The following is a 20124-nucleotide window of genomic DNA, read 5'->3' as shown; positions in this document are numbered from 1 at the left end:
TTATGGTAAAAGTACGATACATATTTATGTACAAAACAGCTTATAGTGCAAAAACACTGGAGTTACATTGTTTTACAAAGTTTAATTTTTATTCTTCGACTATTGAAACAATATTCATAAAAATTTATAGTTCATGTACTATACCTATATTATGTTGATTAATTGATATGGTAAGCAAATAAACAGATAACTTTTATACAACATGGCTTTAGATCAGCGGTTTCCAAACTGGGAGGCGCGGACTACTGCCAGGGGAGGCGCCAAAACTTTTTGATAAAAAAATAATTTTCATACCATAATATCTACAAATAAATAAAACTTCATATCGTAGCTTAACAGTAAAAATTCAATGCATGAATGTTTATTTTTATTTTTCTTTTATTTTTATATACACATTTAATTAGCAACCTTTCTCGAAGAAAACTGAAGAGGCACATTTGTGGACGAACGATAATTTTATTGTTATTTGCCTATTTGGTTGAAATTTTTAAAATTTTAACTTGCCTATTTGGTTGAAATTTTTGGAAAATTGAGCGGTTTAAATAAATCAATGCAGGGATTACAAATACATCCACTTGTTCAAAAAGACAAAGTAAAAGCTTTCATTAAAAAGTTGAAGTTATGGAAATCAAATTTACAAAAGAATGAGTTGGATATGTTTTCACTTTCCAAATATTTCTGGGCCACAGCCAATATTGAAGCAAGTAAAAATCTTTTTACTGAGCACTTAGATGGTTAAGTGCTGCATTTTTCCAATTATTTCAAAGACCTTGATTTCTCAAAGTTTTTGTGTATAAAGAATCCATTTAACTACAATAAAGAAGATGAATTCGAACTGACAACCGTTGAAAAAGAAAAATTGATAGAAGAGCTCACTAAAACAAAAGTTTCAAAATGAAACCATAATTAAATTTTGGATGAATCTTAGTGGAGAGTATGAATCTTTGTATTGCAAAGCAATGCAAGTGCTTCTACCGTTTGTAACCAGTGCCGGTTTTAGGAGGGGGCTGGGTCAGGCGTCGCCCGAGGGCGCCAAATAAGTTAGGGCGCCGCTCGATGCGTCAAAGGCGCTTTAAATTTTAAAATTAGAGCGCCAAAAGTCATACAAAATTTTAGATTAGAGCGCCAAAGGCGAAATTTTTTTCTAAGGGTGTTTAGAAAAAATTGCCTGGGGACCTCATTGGGTGTAAGGCCGGCACTGTTTGTAACGTCTTATTTATTCGAAACGGGCTTTTCGGCACTAGCTGCAATGAAAACCAAATATCGAACCAGGTTAATAGTCGAAAAGGAGTTACGAGTGGCACTCTCCATATTGCCCCCAAGATTTGATAAACTTTGTGCAAATAAACAACATGTGTTAGATGTAGTTTAATTAGTAATTTAATATAAAAATAAATATACGTCTTCGTATAAATTTATGTTAAAGCAAAACCTTTTTATTATTCTGTCAATTTTAGTGTTCAGTATTTTTTTTTAAATAAAGGTTTATTATGAAAAAAAAAATTTTTTAGGGAGGCGTAGTAGCATAAAGTTTGGAAACCGCTGCTTTAGATAGTTAAAGATTAAAGATTGATAGTAAACTACAATTTTTATAAAATATTGGTGTTTACAAAATTTGCAGCAAATTGGTTTGGTGTAAGAGCATCCAAATTTTCAAAATTAAAAAATGCGCAGAAGATACACATTTTCAAAATTTTTCTCTATGTACATGTAATTTTTTAGTATTATATTTGTTACTTTATTTACACATGTATGAAGTATCAATATATTAAGCTTTGTGATTACACAGTTTTATTTAGCTCAGTGTTTCTTAATGGGCTTCCAATATTGAAAACAATTTTTGTGGGAGATTTTTTTATTGGGAGACTTTTGTAAACAGGATGATAAAGAATTTGAAAGATTTATCTTATGCACACATATAGGGCAATCAAAAGAAAATTGCTTAAAAAGATTCACTTTTATCGACCTGATTTTCTTTGAAGTCTTTTGCACTTGCGGATTTCCGATGACGAATTGATATTTTAACAAAATTTTAGTTAACCTCCCCCAAAAATGTTGCTTTTGTCGCTTATGAATCATCAGCGATTTTTTTTATAGATTTACATTTTAACATGATGCCATTACGGGTTTTATGCGACACGTATGGTATTAAATTTGTACATATATAAATTGATTGATTATAAATTTGAAATCATATTCAAATAGTGGTGACAAATAGTAAGTAGGATGGTTTTGCCAATTTGATGAGGAATCGTGATATCAATGATATTAGATAAACTGGCAAACTCTCATAGGAAACGATCGACTTGAAGTCACAAATAAGTCTGACCAGCAGCACGGTAGAAATACTCCGAATAAATTCTCTTCAATCGAGGTCAATCCAGGGCGTGAACCCGGGAACCAACCACCGATCTACATACATACATATATTGCTCACAATGTCAATCCTTTCATAAAACTTTACTCGCGAGTCATAATTTACAATATATGAATATTGAAAGTTTTATTAAAAAAAATATGATTTATTTGTATTCGATTTAAAACTAGAAAATATTCACCATATTTATGTATCGACTCGTTTACCATTTTTTTTTTAAATTGGACCAAACATTTAACAATCACTGACAGACGCGTAAAGTGGCGTTCTTCCACTATTTACCAACACATTACTTTTTGGTCCACAGCAAGAGGCTGAACATTGTACTTGCGTATATTATAACGCTGTATGCATATGATGACACGATAACAGTTATCAAAATATAAACTAAACAGCTTGAACAATGTTTCTGTGCAGCCACGATACCAATGCAATATTAATACAGTAGCACAAAAAAAATAAAGTAAAAAAAAGTGTATATTTATTGTATCTGTATGTGATGACACGTCTCATTTTGACAAATGCGTCAGTGACACGGTGCATTCGTCACACCTGGACAAGTTCGCTTGGACCGCTTAAGAGGACGCGTACCGGAACTAAGTGTTCCCATCTACACAAAACCTCCATTGTCTGTAACGACTACTCGTTCATAATCCACTTGTTTTTCAGCAAGTCTCTCAATCAGCATGACTGCTGTAACTTATATACATATTTGTACTCTTTAGCGAAATAAAAAAAATACATACATACATACATACATTTTTCCATCAAAATGAGTTTCCCCGGGTCTACCTCACGGGACCGAAAGTGAAAAGCCCGAAAACGCAAATATCGGAAGGCAAAAATCGAAAATCGAAAGATCTTAAGTCGAAAGATAAAAAAAGGGTGCATGGTAAACGGTACTATATATATATATATATAATATATATGAATGGCATGCGGTGAAATTATCTCTCTTTTTGTCATACAGCCTTGTTTAATGTGCGCGCGCAGAATACGGGAGGAAAAGCCTGTTCCTTTTGTTCCTGTTGTATCCTGCTCGCGCAAATTAAGTGAGGATGTACGACGGGGAGGGAGAGAGACTTACCGCACGCCACTGATATGTATACTAACCGTTTTTCATACATATGTATGTATGCATGGTAAACGAACATTTTCGACTTCGGTCCGGTGACGGTCACCCCATACAGCAATATCGAAATGTTCAGGTATAACCGGTTTTTTTTGGTCATTTTGGAAATGTTCACACATGGCGTGACGTCATTGTGGCGAGTGCACCCGTATAACGCAAGTGCATGCAGTTCTGGATAATATAAACGGATCTTAAATTGGCAAAATGCGAGATAGGTAGACTCCAGCTGTGAATGGGCGTGTCTTTATGTAATTGTTAATTCGTGCGATCTTATTATTTCGACAAGTTTCTCTTACATTTTTTTTTAAATATGGGAGTCACTGCTATCGATCATTGTCAAACCTATGTCAATGCAAGGATAAAATTAAACTGGAAACACTAGGTGGTGAGTTTGGGCCTGGATTTCGATGGCATATATTGGGCGTGCTAGCGTTTTTATACATGTGCAAAACTATCTAAAAAAAAAACAATTTAACTTAAATCAACTGAAGACATACGATCTGGATTTAATAACCATATAGAACCTTCCAACAGCGATAGTGGTCAACCTCGGTGTCCAGTCAAAACCGCTCGGTAAATAAGCGCCCTGACATAATTGCCCCGACATGACTGCGCGGCGACAAAACCCCGAGAGACCGTGGTTCAGTCGAATTTGAGTTGATAGAAATTGTGTTGTATTAATCTGTTAACTTAGTTACAATATTAATACTCGGTGGTTAGTGTGTTCTGGCTAGAAAATCAAATAAATAAAGCATTCGAGCAATTTCTACAGAAGTCGTTATCTTTCGTTTCAAGTGGAAAGGGATTCAATAGGGGGTTTGCGTACTGTAAAGGTTATGGACGTCATTAGTGGTTCGAGTCGAGTGATTCATCTTGACTCGATGTGTTCTATCCTTCTCGATAGGTTTTTAAGTATGGCTAATATTGCTTTAATTCAATTCGACGGTTCTGTATTAAATAAACAAATTTTATTTGGAATTCATTTCTACGTATGTATACATTTCTCTGAAAATATGTGAAATGTTTGAACATTGACGAACCACATATTACACATAAACCAATATCGATAATAGTCTTACACAGTCGTTTAGTTGATGTTTGTTGTGAAAATTTTATCACTGGAAAAGTATTTTCTTTGAAAACTGTAATATATGTATAATAGATAAACACGTGTATTATATTACTGGAATTGCTTGTCAAAGGATGAAATCGATGATAGAGTTTTATCACCGGTATCGAGTTTCTTTTCGGTTTTACGTTTATTCTATTTATAAATACATTTCGGTAAGTTCTATGACCGATAATCTTTTACGTATAGCTTATGGCACGTGGTGAAATTTTATATATGTATGTACTTTACACCGGAGCGAAAACGTGAATTTTGGATTTTCATTAATGGGAACTTGCGTCGTATCAAGAGAATGTTAAATAAATAATTATTTTTTTAAATAATGTGTTGTGCCTCTAACCAATCGATTTGTCTATACGAACATTTAGAAAAAGTGGGGTTTTTTTTTTGCATATAGCTACTTTTTTTTTACAAGTTTCGATTTTTTTACTATTTAAAAAAAATAAATGCTTAATATTTACCTATTGGCGTTTATTTGGTATGATATGTATTGACTGATTAAGAGGGCTGGACACCAGCGCCTTGTCCATGATTTTTAAAAAAATACGAAGACAAACATAAAAAAACATCTTTCTCATACCGATGAATTTTTTTTAAAATCGGTCCAGTTTCGGAGGAGAAAACTGGAGGATACGAAACCTCGATTTTGTCGATTTAAAATAGTTATAAATCTGCTCGAGGCGCAACTGTTGCATTCACTCAATATATATATTGATATATATTGTCGCACTCACTCAATATATATATCGAAGAAAGGAACGGCAACAAAATCAAGGTTTCGGGTGTACAGCCCTCTTAACGAGAATTCAAATTGCGGCTTTACAATAAACTCCCATACAAAGCGCGCCACGTTCACAAGGCTCATTTGTATGGCGGAAACGTTCTTTTCAGAAAATCGTCATATTTTCATGTTTTCGTCATTATTTTGAAACTAAATGCCGTCGAGAACTTTTTAGATTATTTATCTTTAATTTGAACATGTAAATTTTCGAAAAAATTACGAATTTTAGGGAAGCCAAAATGACCTACTTTGACGTAAAACATGGTCAAAATATTACATTTTGTGAGGAGGCGATGCCAATTTAACGCAATAGCCTTTTTCAAATGCGCCTTCCTGGAAAATTAATTACAAACAATGCAGTATTTTATTATTACATAAATCACTGTATTTCCAGAAGCTGAAGAACACGAAATAACAATTAATTAATTACGATTTGAACGCCATTGTTTTTTTTAATATTTTAGCAACAATTTTTTTTAATTAATTAATCTTATTTTATATTCAAATATTTCTCAAATATCAATATTTATGTATATATATATATATACACAATGTTTTAATTAAATTTCTAAATATTGTAATTTATTTTAAATTAAATTGACTCTTACAATTTTAATTAATTTTTTTTTTATTTTTTATTATACTTAACTATTTTTCTATTAAATTATTATATTTTTTTTAAACGAAAAATTAGCAAAAACATCATTTCAAACCTTCAATCATTACAAAATACTATCCACAAAATATGATTTGAGAAATTCCCATTACAAATCCACGAGGAATTCGTAAATTCCATGCTTTGGGGAATTGTCACAGTCATTAAAACAAAAGGGGGAGCAACTAAATATTAAATATTTTATTATCTTATTCTTATGTGTCTATACGTTGTTATTCAATTAAAAAAACGATCAAAAGTGTTGGGCTTTATTTTCTACAGAAATAATGCGTGAAGAAGTCATCGGGTCGTAAAATATCCTTCACGCTTAATTTGTCGTAGTTCCTTTTTCTTACATTTTCTGACATACATATTAACCCACAAATAACTGCAATGATATTAACCATCATTTTAAATCATGTAGGCGTGACTTAAAATTCAAATAAACGCGTCAAATGGTTTTTTCGTGTTTTAGTAAGGGGTTCCGTTTTCAGTGACCGGCACTGTATACACATATATATATATATATATATATATATATATATATATATATATATATATATATTTTTTTTTTTTTTTAATTTTTGACACTAGTGTTATAAATATGTAAGCTCCCATAAAAACGTTCATGCATAGTTTATGAATAGTGGTGATTGTTTCAGATAAAATTAGGCGAAGGTATCGAGCTTCTAGAAGAGCAGGTGCGTTCAGTGAAGTGGGCAGATTATAGAAAACTTACCAGGAGTTTGGCAGCTTTGTTGTTCAGTCCAGCTGAACTGGCAACTTGTTCCGTGACTGGACAACGCTGGAGCAGAGCTGGATTGGAAGAGAGGCCTACGAAACCGCCCCTGGATCGACACAAAGTACAGGCGATCATATGTAAGTATTAAAAAATATTATTTTGACTTGATTTACTGATTTACTGACGTACAAATTACATACGTATATATGTCGGTACATATATTACTTATAAAATATAATATTTCTAAATATATGCTTTCCATTTTAATATCCGGCTTCTTAAATTGCTTTTTGTTTGTGATCAATAACATGTTGATTTTTTGATTATTAATGTACGAAAATAATATTTCGCCGTAATCTACTATGTACAATATAATGATTCGATAAATATTTACATATAAAGGTTCGTTTATGCCAGCACAGCTCAAGCCGGCAACTGCTCGTAAACAGCAGTACGTAAAATATTATTTAGTACATTCTATATGGACACGTTCATATGTTCCGTAATGAGTATGTTACGTATCAAAACAGCAGCAACCGACACGATCTATTCATATTATACAGCAGTACATGTCACCGAAACGTATCGAGCAGAATCGGTTTTCTTTGACCAGTTTGGAAATATACACGCATGACGTGACGCCATAGTGGCGAGTGCACCCGTATAACGCAAGTGCTGCTATGTGCATATGAATATTATCGGAAACGTCATATTGTGATAATATTGACTTGACGCAAGCAATATTGCGCCGTATTATCGCGCTCTGTAATGTAGATGTAAGCCAATTTTGCCTTGCAATCGTCTCAAACAAGTATAAACGTGCCGAAAATGCTGTATAGTATGAATAGAAGTAGTCTTTTCTGTGTTAAGAGCTGTTGACGTGCAGTGCTGGATAATATAAACAGACTTTAATATGTATATTGATATATTTTCCTAATTAAATCTCATGTTTCTGTTTTTATTATGAATAAATTTGTTTGTTTTTATTTTCTTCCCAATCTTCGATAGGGAGATTTGCTCGATTAAACTCATATTACTCATCGTCTGTCTTTGAACTCTAGATGTGTTTTTCGCCACCTTGTTGTCGTTATTGGCTGTCAGAATATCGGGATATATTTTCTCATTACTTTTCTTATTTATGGGCTGGCGAATATTGTTGAGCCTCTCGACAGACACATGTATATGTACATATGTATGTATGTATATATAGACCAACGTAATACCTGTTAAAATGTGATATACTGAGGAAAATGGATGGAAAATATTGCTTTCCAGCTTAATATCAAAATTGAGTCAATATATCTATGTATGTATGTACTTACAATTATATATGTATGTAAGTTTTTCTTACATACATATATAATTGTAAGTACATAAATTATATATGTGTCTAATATATAATTTCGAAAGAGACTTTGTATGTTTTGGTGCATAGAATCCGTGACGTTAAATTTAATAAAAAACAAATGAATATTCAAATAAATTTAAATAAAATAAAACTATTCAAATAATTTTAATAAAATGTTTAATATTGGATTAGCTATGCTTAAGCGGTTTATATTACAAATACCGGGCGAAGCCGGGTAAAACCACTAGTATATAATATTTTCCAAATTCTTAAGGTATACAATACGAAGTTTATGTTCAGTATTCATGATTTTTTTGCATTAATAATATAAAATGAGATTTTGTTTTAATTAAATTTAAATCCAATATCTTTTTTTAGTCCTAGTAAGATTTTTCCCGTTGCGAAAACTTTACTTGATTATGTTGTTGTTTGCGCTAAACGGATATTATTTTGTGTCGACCAGATGCTACAAGTAAATTGCATTTCTTCTTTTTATGTTAGGTACATTGTTTTTGTAATCTTGTTTCTGATTGACCCAGAAGCTTAGTGATTTAAATTTCTTTGTTAATTGTTATGTATATAAATAAGTATTATTATATGAGCCGTTATGTACGAAAGTGAAAGTGGAGGAAGTCTAATTTTCACATCCAAAAACACTATTTCTGTTCGACTTAATTCACAAATTGTTATCACTTCTGTTTATTCGATATGTCCAGAATCTTGCAAAAGCAGAATAAACGTATTACAGGGCACCAGTATTTTTAAATATTGTTAAACGCAAATCATTATATTTTATGTTTTGCGATATACATATTTATCGAAATCAAGAAAAGTGGACTTTCAAGTATAACGGCTCATATATTAATGCATTTTTTTTTGTTTTTATTTATTTATTCTAAATTTCAGCTTACGTGAGTCGTCGTTTTCCTATGATTGAGGTGAGTCGCATCAAGCAGGTCTTGGCGTACAAGTGTAAGGAAAACTGTACAGCCCTCAAGATGAAGAGTGTAAGGTATGTTTCTTTGTTGTCAATTAAAATTGTATTAGAAATAAATTGGTGATCCGATGTTTTGATCAACGATTCAATTCAATTGTTAAAAATTTTTCAAGTCGTTAATTCGTTTGTAATTATATTTACATTTGAAAAATCATGACTCGTAATTGTTTTTTACATATAGATTTTCTGCACGAAAACCTTATGTCCATTTGTTACATATGTACATATACGATAAGAATTAATCATCTGGCCACTATTTTTCTTACTTCTCTCAGCAGGTTTTCTATTTTTCTTCGTTTCGCGTCTTACGTTACTCGTTCATTTGTAAACCGTTTCCTAGTATGAGGTATTACGTATGAGAGTTAATATACGTTTTTTAACATTTTCAAATAATATTTGAAAACGTTACTATTGTTTTTTTATGAATGCAATATTATTGCATTCATAAAAAAACAATAGCGCCGTAATATGATTTTAAATGGGCAAAAATAACGTTTCAGCTGCATAATATTAAGCTTTAGAATGGTTTCTAGGACATTTCATCGCGGGGACAACTCGCCAACAGATTTCATGCATCTATTTTTTTTCGAACAAAATATATAATTTATTGTTTTGTTGATAAAATAAAGCTAGAAAGTTTTCAATTCATTTCATTAAAAAAGGGTAATAAGGTATTTTTATTTATTTACATATTAGCCGCAGTGACATTACAGAAAACTCTAACGCTGTCTTTTAGCTGTCAAAACCAGAGAAATGTTATAATAATAGAAGCGCCCTTTCGAATACATTTCTCGTTTCAATACACGCGTACAATTTCCATAACTACGCAATATTGTACGCGTATGCGTATGCTATTGCCGAATGGTAGCTGTCGCCATGACGCTTTCATGAAAACTTTCATATACGATGTTAATTGAATAATATGTTACTTAAATGATCAATTTACTTATAAAAATGTATCCCATGTTGTTTATTGTGTGTTTTTTTAATTCATCGTGCAATTTTTAACGATGCACTTGCCCAGAGAAGTTTTTATCACCACCACCAAGCATCAAATACGACTGATGCTAAAATTATTTAGGATTGTCTGTGGACAATCGTCACTTGACATCAATATAACGCCTAAAGCCACTTCTATTATTATAACATTTCTTTGGTCAAAACCATTGAGATGTCAAAACGCCAAGTATTTAAAAGGGAAATCCTATGGAAACCGCATTACAACATTGCTATAATTCCCGTTCTGCTGATATTAAAAAAAGCAACCCAGGGTAGTCATATATACATAGAGGATGAGACAAACGATTGAGAATACTTAAACTTATGCCTAATAGCTTATGCCAACTAATTCGTTTGTCAATTGGTTCGTATATGAACAAACTACATAGTATGTTCATGAACGAACTAAATGTACATTCGGACTGTAACATATGTATATTTACATTCATTAGAATTACAATGAACTTAGTTTTGAAAATTCACCGTTTTTCAGATGAAAATTAAACGACATCCGTTCTCGTTACTTTGAAATTATTTACCCAGGAGAGTCCACTCTCAATTTTGCTGTTGTCAACAGCTGTGTAAATGCTTTTCCACTTTTAATTTTGCAAATGTCTCTCGTTGGCTTATATTTATTTCTTTATTATTATTAAAATCATTATTTTAATTGATAATTGCGGTAAAATTTATATATATATATATATATATATATATATATATATATATATATATATATATATATATATATATATATATATATATATATATATATATATATATATATATATATATATATATATATATATATATATATATATATATATATATATATATATATATATATATATATATATATATATATATATATATATATATATATATATATATATATATATATATATATGTGTATATTTAATATTAAATGCATTGATTTTGACTAATTTGTATTTATTATTCGTAAATTACTAGACATAAAAAAAATTTGGTTGGTTTAAATATGTACATATATTGTAGGTATAATACAAACGTGCATATTTTATTTATATTAGAATTTATTTACAAAAACATCGTATTAATCAACTTAGCAAGATGTGAAAAGATCTTTGTGTTTATAATTTCATTGTTTAAAGCACCACTGGACTCGGAAGAATATTTCATAAAGAGATTAAAAATAAAGAGAAATTAAATAATTTAATTTGAATCAACCATAATATAATTGTGGTGCGATATTATATATGTATGTAGACACATTCATAAAATCTAAATTATATGTAATATATTAAATTTTATGAATAAAAAAAGTGTAATACTATATCATTTAACATACATACATAAAACCATACTTTTTTATAGATAGATAGCTCAAAAATTAATATTTATGTATGTACAAAAGAATTAATGTTGAATGATTATGGTTGCAAATTTTAATTTCATAGATCGAGACTGCCGGCACCATAGAGCTTCAATTTTGCGGTCTTTTTTTTTCAGGTATATTTCTTATAATACCTACATTTCAGTTTATACACAAACGCTTTTCGTATCATATGCTAGCTCTGAAATATCGATTCAGATGTTTGTGTAAAATTGATTTCGTACTGAAATGTAAACTATATGCATATACATTATATATTTGTTTATTTTTTTTGTTCACAGTGAAATTTCTTCCCATCATCAAGCTATATCGTCTGCCGATGGTGCAGCACCTAGCGCAGGTCCCACATGCTGAATTATCATCAAAACATATCTCAATTGATGTTTTTATTTGACGGATTTTAAAACTTTTCTCAGAATCATATCGAATTATTGTGTTTATTGTGTATGGAATCCTAATATTGTTTTCATTTACAAATTTCGTCCCGCTGAAAGTTTGGAAAACGGAAATTCTGTGTTTTCTATTATTTTTCCAATGCCGCTATTCGTTCTTGATGTCTTTTATATACTCCATTTTCAAGATTAATGGATGAAACGTCCATCTTAGACACTCGCTCTCCATCGATGGTTCTTTTGACGATTTTCACACCTCCTTTTTTTACCAACTATATTTTATATAAACGATTTTTCTTTGAAATTCAACTTGAAAACTATTTTTGTGTCAGTTAATAGAAGTACATACTAGTATAATACGTAGTTTTCCAGTGAAAAGTATCCCTTATATACATACGTACATATCTGCATATATACATACATATATAATATAATCGTTTCCATCTTGTACAATGTACTTGTTGTCTAGGTGATTGATTAAAACAAATTTATAAAAATCAAGTCATATAAAATCTTTATTACCTATTAATTATTCAAAGTAATAAAAGACACTTATGTGCATATGTTTTTGATCCATTCTATACAAAATATCATAAAAATAAATAACAAAAACGCATATCATGAATTTAGAAATTTTATAATAGGGTTTCATTTGTTTTTTTCCAAATTACACTTAATGAAATATTTGACCAGAATTTACTAACAATATTGTATGTAAAGATACAAGAATATCTTACAAATTTCATATACAATTAATGTTACGAATATGCTATTTATTACAGGTACATATTCTATTAAAAAAATAAATATATATATATATATATATATATATATACATATACATATACATATATATATATATATATATATATATATATATATATATATATATATATATATATAATATATATATATATAATTATAGCAAAAATTTTACTAGTGGATTATATACTTAAAGTCAAAGTTACTTATTTAAATTTAAATAAGAAATATATTTACCGAAAGAAATATTACATATTTAATGTATATAAACGTACATTTATATGTATGATAAATTAAATAATTAGTTTGTAGTTATGAAACAGGTCTCAGGCCTCTGTGCCAAATGTGCAATATGCATCGAATATATTGTGCGATTATTGTAATTGTTAGTATTATTATAAATTATTTTAAATCAAATTTATTATTATTCTATTTAGTGGATGCCAACTCACATAAAATTAGTAATTAAATAAGCAATATATTACAATTACCCGTCTTCCCCCAAAAAAAATCGTCCATTTTTTGCTTTATTTACATAGATGAATCGATTGATGTTTTGACGTTTGGGTTTTGTTGGATTCATGTAGGGTTGATGCAGATTAGTGCGCTTATTCTGTTTTAATTTCGTTGCTGGGACTTATTATAATATATCAATGCGGTTTTTTCGTCAATTGAATAAGATGGTTGTTGAAATAATATATTAGTCTTCTTAAGTACATATATGATATATTTTTAGTTGTAAACACTATCAGGAAATTTGCACGCAATTTTATTGCACGAACGTATCTTATTTAATCGTAAAACGATCCAATGTAAACCAAATCATGCTCATATACTATGTGATATTGTGTGGAATGATGAATATTATTCGAGTTATTGTTTTTTTTTCCGATAAATTTTTCCTCACCGTAGTCACGTTGCCATTACATTTGTATGTATAGTTTCAAAAGTTTATCATAATCAATGAAATATTATAGATTATACGTTTGTTGAATCGTATGTGAGTTAATTATATGCATATTATTTATTTATTAAGGTTTCATGTTGTTTTTATACTGTGATGACTGCTGTGTGAAAATTTTGATTTTCTTTCATATCAGAAGTGCCATATTCAATCCCATATACAATTTTGTTGGTGTAGGATAAAATATCATTTTTTTCTGATGCGGCAGTGGCGATATACAAATATTTTAAATAAGAAAAAAAATATAAATAAATGGTGAATATTTTTGAGTGCCGATTGTTGTGTGTAATGGCCACTGCCTGGAGGCTGTTATTACAAATGTGCCAAATAGGTTAGTCCAGATTGACTAATCAGTACGTATAGACTGAAATGGAACTGCTAGGGTTTTTTTTAGTGATGTTTGTGAAATTTTAAGGTTTGAAAATAATGAACCTACATATGTAAGGAGTTTGACAATTAAACCTGTGCAGAAAATTGTTAATAACTTTGATCGATACCAACTATTGATAAAACGAATAATGACGGAATGATTAATGTTTTTTTTAGTAAAAGTAACTTTAACTTGAATATGTATATGTATGTTATGTTTCTAATGATATTTAAAATTGTTTTTTATGTAATACATATTTTTTGTTCCCGGAGTTTCCGTGAACTTTGTTATGGACTATTGTGATTATTTGTTATAATTATGAATTTATTGTCTATTCACATATATTATAAAATTAGACAATTTAAAATATAATCTTCAAACTGCACCAGTTACCCATGTGTTACCTATGTACGGTCAACTTTATTGCATATTTAAATAAAATGTTTTGTTTTCATATCTGCTTTTCTTATACCCCACATATACATATAAACAAAGTTATGGAGATTACATATGAGGGGTGCCAAACCATTAAGTTTTCAGGAGAGACTTAAAACTGTTTAAATTAACAAATAATGCATAAATTCATTCTTACAACATTTATTAATAAACTATAATGCTTCTGAGAAGTATTGTAATCATTCAATGAGCAATCAATAAATCTTAGAAATTAGAAAAAATAAATAAAAACAGTAAAACGTTTCAATTGCCGTTATTTGTGCAATCATTAAGTGTCATGATAACGTTGTATGTATGTGCCACTTTCATAGTTATAAATGGACTTCTATAGCGTCTTTTATAACTTCTATAGCGTCGTCTCTCTCAACTCTCAGATGTTATCCTGATTATGGTGGCTGAAGATAACAGCTTTTTAGTGTTAATCATCTCTAGCAATATTCATCCTGTTAAAGAATGTCGTAGGACTCATTAAATATACCAATATATGTATATGTATTCATAATTACAATACTGACAGTACGAGTGACAGTGCAACTAATACTTACATATATACAACGATATTACTTCCTACTTAAAGTAAAGGCCGGCACACACACCTCAAATCACGAATAAAACGCATTTGAGTCTATGTGGCACTTACAACGTTATGGCTTGGCACCTTATATATTCATTTTTTTAATATGAAAAGTATGAGCTTAATACTTAGTAAGTTCATTATGAATCAACACAATTTTTGAAGAATTTTAACATGAAAAAAGCAACATACACATATAACCTATAAGTTAACCTTACAATCTTAATATATATGTAGGTGCATAAGATATGGTAAACGGATTATTTCGCAAAAAGCGATCTCGCGCAAGTTACTAAAATCTCGATCACGGAACATCTGGCACTTGAGTTCTCGTTAGTACAATATTTCGCATGATTGATGGAGTTTTTGGGTGCCATATGTTCCGTGATCGATATTTTAGTGACGTGCGCGAGATCGCTTTTTGCGGAATAATTACCGAACCATAAGATATCTATAATTCGTTTTTTTCACAGGACTCCGAACTGTCAGATTTGATCATTGTAAGTGGGTCAGAATTTTTTAGTTGTTTTTCGCACATGAACATGGCTCTGGTCATACAATTAACATCATTCAAGCTGCCGTCTCTGAACATACTCCCGCATCTTTCATTGTTGTTATAATTGTCAGGTTGGTTTGGAGCCCAATTGTCATATCCGGCTTTGTTCAGCGGTTTACCTGATGACATTAAACGAAATATTCACGTTAGGTAAGTATTATCGCGGAGTATATTTTGTGAATTTCTCAGTACCGTCATTGGTCAGATATATGCCTGGAGTTAAGAGGTCATTGAAACCGACATGCAGTATGTTCTTGTCGAAATTTCCTTTTAAGAAATGCGCCGGGTATCTCTCTAAATTGTCAATGAACAACTTCGCTTCCACTTGGCTGTTGATGGTGGCCAAGTCAGACTCCTCAGCTCGGCAGATTCTGAAAGCTTCATGCCACGAAACCGGAACAACGTGAAATTTGTAACATATCTTTGTTATTGGCGAGTAGAAATAGTCTGCAAAATTTTAATTACTTCTGTTAAGAATTATTTTTTGTTGAAATGATACAGATGTTTATACATATTTTATACATATTTTACCAAAGGTGCCATGACAGGTTGTCTTAAGGCGACACCTATGGTGAAACTTTCCAAATTAGAATTAGAATTACAGGGCCTTAGCCTTAATATCGCACTCTAGTAAAGTATTGCTGTATATAATTAAAGATCGTTTGAGCAGTGTCCATTGGTGGAAAAAAACTATCCAATCTTCGGTATGCGGATGACACAACGCTCATAGCGAATAATCATGAAGAAATGGCCGAACTGATCCGTCGTGTTGAGACAGAGAGTAATGTGCTTGGCCTCCAGATAAACCGCCCCAAAACAAAAATTATGATAATTGACCATCATCAACAGCTGCAAAACAACACCTCAGCTTTAAACGGTATAGAGATGGTCGATAATTTTGTCTGTCTGGGGTCACTCATATCTAACAACGGTGGCAGCGAATTGGAAATACGGCGCCTGATTACATTAGCAAAATCGGCAATGTCACAACTAACGAAGATTTGGAAGAATAGAGCCATTACAACTACTATCAAAATCCGTCTCGTGAAGAGTCTCGTTTTTTCTGTCTGCCTTTATGGTGTCGAGACGTGGACCATGAAGGCGGCGGATAGACGGAGAATCGATGCCTTCGAGATGTGGTCCTGGAGACGGCTACTGCGCGTGCCTTGGACCGACAAACGCACGAATGTGTCTATTCTTGAAGAATTAAAAATCAAGGATAGACTGTCAACAATATGCCTGAAACGTATATTGCAGTTTTTCGGCCTTATTGCACGAAGAGGTGAGGAGAGCCTGGAGCGGTTGGTTGTGGTTGGTAGCGTCGAAGGCAGAAGACCCAGAGGCAGATCCCCCGCACGCTGGACTGACCAAGTATCTACAGCGACGGGCGCTTCCACGGTAGCAAGTCTTCGCCTGGCCGAATTTAGAACTGATTGGAGGCAGCTGGTTGACCGGACATCATAGTCACGATCCTCAGTGATGAGGGAACCGACAGAAATATATATCAGTGGCGTGCCGTCATTGGACTAAAGGGACTAGGGTAGTCCAGTTTGTTGTTTTAATTGTTTTGGTAAAATGTTTTACCTAAAATTTAAAATATCAACAATTCAATTACAATAAATTCAAATCGTTGTCCACATTGATATTGTTCTAACGGATTGGCGAAGCTAAGAAACCGGAATCGGCCCTACTTGGGGTAGTGGTAGTGGTAGTGGATTGTTATGCTATGGTCCGCCGCGTTGTTCACTTGCACGGCTTGCCGTCTCAATTCTGTTTCCTTCGCGGTACTGGCTGATTTTTATGTATAAGTGTTCCATCGAAGACAAACCATTTTTTAATTTACTCGTTTCTACAAGCATTCATGGAATTTTCTCTGAGAATATTCTGATTTGTGTTTATCAAATACAAAAACTTTTTTTTTTTGTAAAAATAGCACTTATTTACACAAATTTTAGAGTACAAATTTGGCAATGGACTCGGCTCGCGAAACGATCCCTTCAGAATAAATCAGTGCGGAGCGCGCGGAAACAAATAATGAGGCATTGGAATATTGCATTCTCTATCGATCGTTCGACATATCATTCCGAAGATTAAATTTTTAAGGCGAACACGAAAAGAAGGCTACTTAGGATATTTCTGCTAGTACAAAAATTCAAAATTATACTCATCACTCCAAGGCAGATTATTGTAATTACAAAATTATTTTTTTTATCTGTTCAAACCTATGTAGTCCCCTGTTTTAAAAGTCATGACACGTCACTGGTACCAATGTGTAATCTATGCAGTGTTTCTGTCGCAAAATGATATTTAACTAAGGATCTGCGATAACAACAGAAATATCTAACTCTGATAGTCACCTATGTCGTATGTCTCGCATGTGGGGTTTTGCGTGAGGTCGACCGTTGATTTTTTGCAGACAAAATTCATTTTCTGATTACAATCCTCGTCACTGTAGTTTCCATCGTTTGCCATTGCCACACAATCTTTGCTACCATCGCAATCGTTTGGTTGGTGCAGCCCCCATTGGCTGAACTCGCTCGTAATCGATTTTCCTTTTAGAAACACATAAAATTGGAACAAAAATAGATAAATCATTATAACGTTTTTTTTTTGTAAAAAATTACACTTTTAGCTTGGTATTTACCTTCAATAGTGAGGAAATCGCTTTCGGAAAACTTGTCATGTATTCCGAGCCATATGCTGGTAGTACTTTTTCCTATAAAGTTTTGAATTGCTTCTAGTTCCGATTTTGATTTTGGTGCAACTAGCCAAGCTCCTTCTGCCAAACAAGTAGCGACAGCCATTGTCCACTGTCTCTGAACGGTGTGCTCCTTGTAGAAAGCATCGAATCCTTCCAAATATGTATAGTCCTTGCGAAATAACTGGGGTGCTATAACATGTAAAATTGTACGAAAATTGATAAAATATCTGAAGATCTATGCATTATTTAGCATTTGCAAAATAATGTTAATGAAAAAGTCTATGAAAAACGACTGTAATAAATAAATATGTACATTCATATAGCATAAAGCAATAAAAAAAGTTTTTTAGTTACCTGAGAGGAATTTAGTTACTATCACTGAAAAAATGTGTTAAAAAAGTATTTTAAGTATTGTAAAGCAAAAAAAAAATCACAATCAGTAAATACATTATCAGTTCCATATTTATTTGATGATCTTTCACGACTTTTGACTCGTAGCAGCCATGAAATCACAACTCAAAAGCTGGCCATTCATGGAGCGATTTATTGGTCAATAAATCGCTAGCTACGATTTTTTTCATAACGAGCTATGCTACAACTAACTTTGAGAGAATTACATATTGTGAGAAAAGAATACATATTTCGACTTGTTTTTGAGAACCTATGTATTATCAACCTTTTATTTTGCAATCATATTGATCAAACTTTCGAGCGATCGTTATAAAATTAAACATTCAGTTAAAAATAAAATTTTGAGTGACCTTGAACGACAGACAAATCGCGTTGATAATCGGCTTTTTATATGTTATATATGTATATCATAAATATGTATGTATGTAGTACATACTATGTACATATATGCAAGCATACATATTTTTCAATACAAGTAGCACCTCAGTGGAATTTCGCTACTTTTCCCGTTATGTTGTAAATACCTAATTTATAAAGCACATTATTAAAGCAGTATAAACTTTCTGGTGCGATTAAATTAAACAAATGATAACTACATATGTATGTAGCTAAAATAAGATGTACCTGTTTTTTGAGAATTTGTCTGATACGTATACACTAGCGTCAAAACAATGACGCTGTAAGAGCTACAACGACTCAACATGTCTTATTGACGACTGACTTCGCAACTCGTCAGCAAAACCGGTTTCGCAACTATGACTTTTTCGTAAGTGCGTGTGTGCATGTATTTTATACAATAGTGTTTGTATAATATGTACCTGATGGTGTTCATAAACGCAAACTAGAAGGAGGGGGGGGGGGGGGGGGGGCGCTCAAGTTAAGTTCCTTTAAAAATTATAATATATAAACTTTCATATATTTGCCGCTATTCATATTATCAAACAAATGTTTTCTAAAGCTTTAATTTGTAATGGTTTTTTTTATTTTATTAAGTTTAAGTTAAGTTGAATTTATTTATTTATTTATACAGGTATACACCCATTTTTATTAACACGACATCTATGGTAAACATTGTGTATTATTATTATTTGTAAGTTCTAGTGTTGTACTCTATGAAATATCATCGCTTAGCTGTTGCCATATTAAGTTGGTAAATAAAAAAATATATTAAAATAAATGTGTCGGTCTTGGGTTTGATCCGCACGCGGTCGAATTTATTTAATACCATTTAAATATATTTAATTTAATAATTAATATGAAAAAAGTGTTGAAAACCACCTTCCTACCTACCTACATATAAACACCGATAGAAACTTAATTAATTAATTAATTAAATGGACTTTCAATTGATGGCGGTTAATTCTCAGGAAACATTAGTAGCGATCATTATATGTATATTGAAGTTT

The 20124-nt window shown here is 31.5% G+C and overlaps 2 protein-coding genes across 4 annotated transcripts in view; one reads left to right on the top strand and one right to left on the bottom strand.

Moving 5' to 3' along the window:
• The window catches only part of LOC143909804 (uncharacterized), a 55569-nt gene extending 42849 nt beyond the window's left edge, over nt 1-12720 (top strand). The window contains exons 6-9 of one of the 2 annotated variants that reach the window (XM_077428017.1): nt 6737-6953; nt 9071-9176; nt 11597-11648; nt 11814-12720. In XM_077428017.1, coding sequence (XP_077284143.1) covers nt 6737-6953; nt 9071-9176; nt 11597-11618 — 345 coding nt within the window. In that variant the 3' untranslated portion in view covers nt 11619-11648; nt 11814-12720. The remainder of the gene's footprint in view (nt 1-6736; nt 6954-9070; nt 9177-11596; nt 11649-11813) is intronic. The other variant, XM_077428007.1, reaches the window with a different exon arrangement.
• Nucleotides 12721-13582: 862 nt separating this feature from the next.
• LOC143909843 (C-type mannose receptor 2-like) lies at nt 13583-19516 on the bottom strand. 2 transcript variants are annotated; one of them, XM_077428082.1, is made up of 6 exons: nt 19343-19502; nt 18251-18496; nt 17964-18158; nt 15799-16053; nt 15587-15725; nt 14604-14919 (listed from the first exon to the last, which is right to left on the bottom strand). In XM_077428082.1, exons 1-6 carry the CDS (start codon nt 19419-19421, stop codon nt 14895-14897), a joined length of 939 nt encoding a protein of 312 aa, XP_077284208.1. In that variant the 5' UTR covers nt 19422-19502; the 3' UTR covers nt 14604-14894. The 2 variants fall into 2 exon arrangements, with proteins under 2 accessions (XP_077284200.1, XP_077284208.1); XM_077428074.1 differs by having other exon boundaries at nt 13583-15725; nt 19343-19516.
• Nucleotides 19517-20124: the final 608 nt, after the last annotated feature.

Source organism: Arctopsyche grandis, chromosome 1 (genome assembly GCF_051622035.1).
Source record: "Arctopsyche grandis isolate Sample6627 chromosome 1, ASM5162203v2, whole genome shotgun sequence".
NCBI classification, from domain to species: domain Eukaryota; kingdom Metazoa; phylum Arthropoda; class Insecta; order Trichoptera; family Hydropsychidae; genus Arctopsyche; species Arctopsyche grandis.
The sequence above is the reverse complement of the archived record's forward strand: the minus strand, read 5'-3'. Positions and strand labels throughout refer to the sequence as shown.

Bases quoted from the DNA above. Each gene is read 5' to 3' on its own strand.
- LOC143909843 (XM_077428074.1), bottom strand. From the start codon at position 19,421: ATGTTGAGTCGTTGTAGCTCTTACAGCGTCATTGTTTTGACGCTAGTG. The intron at 16,054-17,963 runs GTGACTATCAGA...AAAATTTTGCAG, and splicing joins ATGCGAGACATACGACATAG to ACTATTTCTACTCGCCAATA. The intron at 15,726-15,798 runs GTACTGAGAAAT...TAATGTCATCAG, and splicing joins CATATATCTGACCAATGACG to GTAAACCGCTGAACAAAGCC.